Source organism: Atta cephalotes, assembly GCF_000143395.1.
Source record: "Atta cephalotes unplaced genomic scaffold scaffold00014, whole genome shotgun sequence".
Taxonomy (NCBI): domain Eukaryota; kingdom Metazoa; phylum Arthropoda; class Insecta; order Hymenoptera; family Formicidae; genus Atta; species Atta cephalotes.
In genome coordinates, this window is record NW_012130078.1 from 956,001 (window position 1) to 963,422 (window position 7,422).

General features: G+C 32.2%; 1 protein-coding gene across 1 annotated transcript; it reads right to left on the reverse strand.

The window, feature by feature from the left end:
* Positions 1-225: 225 nt before the first annotated feature.
* LOC105617846 (elongator complex protein 6) lies at positions 226-1,065 on the reverse strand. Its single transcript, XM_012199396.1, has one exon. The coding sequence runs from the start codon at positions 1,063-1,065 to the stop codon at positions 226-228; it is 840 nt and encodes a 279-aa protein (XP_012054786.1).
* Positions 1,066-7,422: the final 6,357 nt, after the last annotated feature.

Below are 7,422 nucleotides of genomic sequence, written 5' to 3' on the forward strand. Positions count from 1 at the left end.
TTATAAAAAGAAATAGGATAAATGTCTGACTTGCATAACTTATAACTGAAAATATTTCTTTTTTATGAGAAATAGAGAAGAAGCATGTTAAATTAATGTAGGAAAAACATTAGGTATCTAATTTTAATTTTTTTTAGTACTTCTATAGTAACTATAAATATCAGAAGTACATAAAAATCGATTATCAAAAACTAAAAACACATTACAGTAATATAAAGTTATTATTTATAACAGAATAGACATTGCACCAGGTACACAAATCTTTACTTGCCAATCCAACAATTTAAACAGATGTGTTGTTTTCTCTAACCAATAATATTTAGATCTAATAGAATCTGTCTTCCAATAGACAGTTAGTTTACCGGATGCATCACTAGAATGTCCTGTCTTGAATGGTTGTGTTGTAACACACAGATGTGTCATATATTTTAAGGCATTAGCAATAATATCTGCATTCGAAGTTTGTGCATTCTGCGTTTGAAGATTTTCTTGATATATATGTGCAAGAATACAAAGCTGCGACAAGGGATATAATGATATAAACGATCTTAAGTATCTTATAAAATACATAGTATCACGTAAACTAAGACCCAGATTAAGGAGATGATTTATATCGTCGATAATAAGGACAACAGATTCAGTAAATCTTGCTGCTTCATCATACTTTTCTTTGACACATACAAAAAATCTATGTGCAAAATCTACATGTCCTGTAAAAGTGACATCTGGAATTACTGTTTCTGTTCTATTTGTAAAACCTTTATACATATCAGTGATATTGCTGGCTATAATTTTCATTGGTTCAACAACAGTAATCTGGCCCTTTTCTTTCAAATTAAGAAGATTGTAGCCAAATTTCATGCCAATGTTATGATAATGACCAAGAGTATTATGACAAAGAACAAGGCAAACAGCGGCATCCATCTTTTTCAATGCATGTAATAAAATGGCATTCACCAAGAAATTTGCATTAGTACCATGTCGCTCTTTGATTAAAATTGTTTTACCATTCATGTTTACTCTGTCAATTCCAAGAATATTAGATATTACCATTGGGGTAGCCATAATAACTGAAAAATGAAAGTTATGAACATTATTATTGTTCAGTCTCACAATAAAAACGAATTATTTAGCTTCCTCGCTTCAAGTCTTAATAAAAATAGTTGAGGATTGTACACACGACTTATGTAAGATTTTTTTCATTTCGCAACGAGAACTGCGTTTTTAGTTCTCTCACCAATTATTTATACGAATTTGTTGTTAGAATCTCGAGAGCCCATATATATTTTTTATATCTTATTACTTATTTAATAAAAATATATCTTATTAACTTATATCTTATTAACTTATTCAATAAAAATATACTAAATATATATTCAACTAGTATTCATTCAAAGAATCTGACAGAAAAACGCAGTGATATATTTCGCGAAACAAATAATTACGCGTAAGGGTACTACTATACACAAAATGACAGATAATTATTTAGAAAACGCTCCTCACCTCAATTTCAATGAAATTATGTTTATTCAAAGCGTTTTTGCATGAAAGACTCTAAGGCAGTAAAATGTATTTCGTCCCGCGAATCGAGATATTAAGCGTTAAAGTTGACGACTATTGAGGTTAGGAAATTTGTCACCCCTCCCTCCCACAAAATCGTTATCGCCGAGAACATGGCACATGGCTTCTGTAATTGGCTGCATTCAGTAGAAAAAGCTTTGCAACTGTTGTAAAATTCTTCAATACGATCGCAGCCATTAAAGAATTAACTTATAGCTTAAGATTTGTTTACGTCGCAATTATATTCCAACATATTCCAATATGCATTAAAGCTCCAACATATTCCCATATACATTATAGCTGTTACTCACTCCAACGTGCTTGATAGATAGAGTGAGTAGGAATTATGGTAGAAGCATATTGGAGCATGTTGGAGCTTTCGAAAACAAACAAACCTTTAAGGATCGATTATTTCACCTTGTGGTAAAGTTTACCTGCGGGTAAGTAGCAAGATTACCATCACATGCGTGGATTGCCAGATTTACCTCACAGGTAAAATTTATTAAAAGATGGAACGATTCGCAAACACAATAGAGTAGTAAACCTTAAGCCTTAAAGAATTGGCCAATTATAGTGAATTATTCTTCTCACATTCAACTGTGATTGGTCAATTTGTTACAACTTTATCCACTACTGCCATTGTAGACCATGCGTAAGGCTTATTACTCTATTGTGTTTGCGGACTAATGGTACACTGTACACTGGACGCGGAAACGCTTGCTGTGCGGCAAAATATGCGGTAGCAATAAGCTTATAGCTCCTAATGTGTTCATTGGTTACCGCGTCTCATTTTACCGTGCAGCAAGCGTCTAGTGTGTAAGAGCATAAAAACTGTGTTCTAAACTGCCAGTATTGAAAATCTATAGTGCACGTAACGTAAATTATAGCATTTTCAATGCTGGCAGTAAATTTGGAAGAGTGTCTTCATATTTATATTTAACAGAAAATCATGTATGTAATGATATAATAATAGCTCTTGCAATTTTCTCTGAAGGATTTCAATAATATATATATATATATATATATATATATATATATATATACATATATTTATAACTGTTAAAATCCTTCCGTGCAGAATCCAAAATTGGTCATCACTAATTCAGTTAAAAAATAAAAAACAAAGATGAGATAATATAATAATATAATAAAAAGATAATATAATAAAAAAGTCTGGGAAAAAGAAGTCTGAGTAGAAAAAGAAAATAACAACAAAATGAAATATATTAATATACATATAATATGGATATTTTAAATTTTTTGTATGAGGTATGAAAGTGATGAAAAAAGAGATGAAAAATGGATGCGTTCAGTGAACTCTTGTACTTGTTTGGTCTATATTTTTACTTCTAATGGAATATGCCAATCAGATGCAAGAGATCACTACTGAGCGTTCAGTGAGTGGTTGTTCTTCTGGATGCACCTAACGATTAAAAATAAATTTTTAAAAGGAATAATAAGGAACTATTAACTTCAATTAATCTTTTATTAATTTCATTTACTAGTATTTATATTATCAATAATAAAAGCGTATTGATTTTTATTTAAAATGTTTAAGGTTGATTGACTGAAGTTCCAGATAGAGTTTCATCTAACAGTGTGAATGCTGCCTACTGCAACACATGTAAAAAAATTCTTCGCGCTCATGCCATGGATTTGCGGACTCATACTCAAACGGCCTATCATTAAGAGCATGAACTTTTTAGAAAAGCAGCATAAAATTATGCATTTTAGCAATATTAAGGATTAAAAAGAAAGCAAAATAAGAGATTTAAATCTTGCTAGATTTAAGTCTATATAGCATGTCATTCCAGTTTAAGAAGTATTGACATCTTAGTAACGTATTAAATTCTTTTAAATTTTAAGTTAGAATTGTACCGAAATGCAGTAATTTAATTAAATATGTTATTACTTCAAATTTCTTAAAAGAGCTCGTTGAAGATGTTGATGATTGGCCTTTTTCATTGATCGTCGATGAATCCATCGATGTGGCAGTATTTAAACATTTCTGCTTATGTATCAAATATTTTAGTATCAGTAAAAATAAAATTATTACTAATTTTTATTTTTATTATTATTTAGGCATGGTAAAAGATCGATAAAGCAGATGCAGAAACTTTATACACAGTTCTTGTCGATTTTTGTAATAAAATAAATCTGAATTTGAGCATGAGCTAAATTTGTTATTGATTTGGGAACAGATAGTGACTCCAATTTGTGGGGATGCAATCATTCTTTGTATATGATTTTAAAGTCGTCTGTTCCCAAACTGCAACTTGACAAATGCATTATCCATGCACTTAACAACGCCGTGTGCAGCTCAGGAATTCCCAGTAAATATTGACTATCTTTGTAATGAAATTTATAATTGATTTTCTGTAAGCGCCGTGAGAAGGTCAATGTACAAGCTTACGTAGGATACAATTAATGGTGAGGATTCGAAAAAATAATTCCATCACTTTGTACAGCAATCAATAACTAGGAAGATACAATGTTGTCAGAGTCATTTTGGAACATTTCATTTTGGAACTGATTCGAATTAAAAACGCTTTAATAGCAATAGAAAAAGAAAAATGCGCTTACTATAAAGCGCGTACATTAAATCAAATGTTGAACGCGATGACGCAATTATATAATAATAAAATTTATAAATAATTTTATAAATAATTTAAAAATAATTAAAACAATTCTTCATGATTGAACATTATTAATTTATCATTTCAAAAAGAAAAGGCCGACTTAGGTGGAGCGTATGATGATTTAAAGAATCTGATTATTTTAGTTTGATTAGTTAGAAAAATTTTAAAATCCATTTTTATATCAAATAATTTCAAAGAACTTCAAAAAGCTTTCAGTAATGATTTAGCATATTTATCTGTAGACGAAGCTGATTTTAGTATAGAATATTATGAAGCCATTTGTTTTAAACAATATATAAAGAATTAAAAAAAAAGTCATTGAAACACGGACTTACAATTTTATTAAAAAACTGAGTTTACAATTGATACAGAGATTGTCCATCAACTTGAAATTCTTTCAGCAAATTTTTATCACCTAAAATTTGCTTAAATCAAATTCAATCTAAGTTTAAAGACTTATCTTCTTTTCTAAAAAAAATGATTAAGTCAAATGATCTATGTTTGAGTCCCAGTGGAATAGATTATTAAGCATTAACTGGACTAAAATCTTCGGAGAAAATATATTAAATGATTGTTATTCATTCTGGCCGTGTGTTTATTTATTTAAAAATGCAGATGGTAAATATATTTAAAAAAAAATTAGCATTATTTGCACTCAGGCTGTTATCATTACCGTCAAGCAGTAGAATGCAGTTATAGAACGCATTTTCTCTATAATGAATATGATTAAAACTAAAGCACGTAATAAAATGCTGATTGAAATGCTAGACAACTTAATAAGAGTACGAATGTACTTTTATATAAACAATGTATCTTGTTCAAATTTCGTAGCAAGTAAGTCTATGTTAGCTGATTTTAAAAAATAGTTTATCTTAACAAAAAAATATTTGATGACAATAACATGGAAGAGATAGAAATTGAAATATGTTACAAGAATTAAAGTTTACCTTGTTTTAGTTTATCCGATATACCATAAAAATTTATGCTGTGTAATACAATTATTACAATACTCATGTGGTATGCATAGTTAATTACGTAATGTGCATTTCATTTAAAAAGGTTACATTACCAAAGATCTCTGTTTATATTATATATGCAATTATATCGTATTCATCCTTTTAAACGCAATTACTGATTATGCGATATCGCGCATTCATCAGTCTTGATATTTGAAAAAAGAAAATAATAGAGAGAATAAAACAAACTTGGCAATGAGTAAAGTAAACTTAGGGATCATTCGTACATGATAAGATTAATAAAAGAGTTCGTTTGCCGTAATGAACTAATCGACATAATACAACTTGGAAAGGAAAAAAATCTTGACTCGAAAATATGATACTTCTTATAATATTCTAATAAATTGTTATTAATCTAATCTACGCGTATATTTCTAAAAAAAGAGGAAGAAGGTATTCGGAGCTAATACACATCTTGAGATACTTAATTGTTTTTTCGTTGCTAAGCTACAATACTTTAGACAAGATGCCATTAACAATGAAGGCACAGAATATCGTTCGCAATCCGATTATGAGATCGCTTTCAGAGATATAAGAGAATGCGAACGCAAACTGATTCAGAAAATGGAAGCATTAGAAAATATGATTAGCGCACCTTCGCTAATCTCTTTACCGCATTAATACCTCCCGTATCGACACCTACCAATGAAGGCCTAGCACCGTTTTTTTGCCTGCGACTTTCAGCAAACGCAACATTTTCCGGAACTACGCCCTATCCAAAATCGAATATTCGAGACGCTCTCGAACTCCTACCTAAATACAACGGGCATAACATACCTGTTTGGTAATTTGCATTTGTAAGAGGAAACGGTTCCCTTAATTGACGAAACTTGTTCGATTGTTTGTTACCTTGTAATAAATTAACGCATCATCTGGCAGTGGAGGATGAGAACTACCCTTGATGATAAATTTCTTGACACGCTTAAATGAACTTTCGGACCGGGGGAAGAAACACAAATTAGTATCGCGTATAAAAAATCGAATGAGCATGTCTAGGATGAATTAAGAATCTCAGAACCGCCATAATCGAGGGCGATCTTAACTTAATCTCAATCGGTCTTTGAACAAAAGTGAAATCTCGTCAATCGACTCTTTCGCTTAGAAGCGTTTTATGAAGGATTGCCACGCGAATACCGCATCGAAATCAGAATACAGAGTTACACCGATTTTAGGGACGCCTGGGATAAATAATTACAATAGCAAGCGATTATAGAGGGAAGATAATAGAGAAAGAAATTTTCGCGCTCCGCACACAGATTCCTCGTCTCCTCGTGTACTCGATTCTCCCGCTGAGGGAGCAGTAAATAATTCTGCTAGCCACTATGAGCAAAAGATTGCGGTTATTGTAAAGCCTTCGGACATTTAATTAATGAGTGTCGCAAGCGTCAATATCGAGAAAATTATAATAATAATATTAGGTGTATAACTTCCGCCGTTTTCCTATAGATGGTTTTAGCGGTAAGTGGTAGTCGAAATAAATAGATCATAGACGTCATACAATAAATGGGCATCTGTCAACATAACCCCATAGAAACATTAGTCGATTTGTGTCTGCATCATAAAGTTATTCTCGATTGAAAATGTCAGTTTACGAGCCAAATTCTCGTCATTTGCGGGAGGATTTAATTTTTTGCTTCAATATGAAGAAATCTGCGGCTGGCTCATCGAATGCTCTCAAATACTTATGGTGAGACCGCTATTAGTGAAAGAACGTGTCGTGAGTAGTTTCAAGAACGGTGATTTTGACGTCGAAGACCATAGCGGTGGAAAAGACAAGGTTTTCGAAGATGCAGAATTGGAGGCATTACTTGAGCAAGACTCGAGTCAAAATCAAGAAAAATTGGCACGATCATTGAGAACTCAACAAGCCATTTCAAAACGCCTTAAAGCCGTGGGAATGATTCAGAAGCAAGGAAATTGGGTGCCGTACGAATTGAAGCCGAGAGATGTTGAATGACATTTGTTTGCTTGTGAACAGCTGCTTGAAAGGCAAAGACGGAAGGGATTTCTGCATCGCATTGTGACTGGGGACGAAAAATGGGTTCATTACGATAATCCCAAGCGCAGAAAATGGGGAGTTCCCGGCCATGCTTCCACGTCGACGCCAAACCGAATATTCGGCTCCAAGGTCATGCTCTGTATTTGGTGGGACCAGCTTGGCGTAGTGTATTATGAACTGTTAAAACCGACTGAAACAATCACAGGCG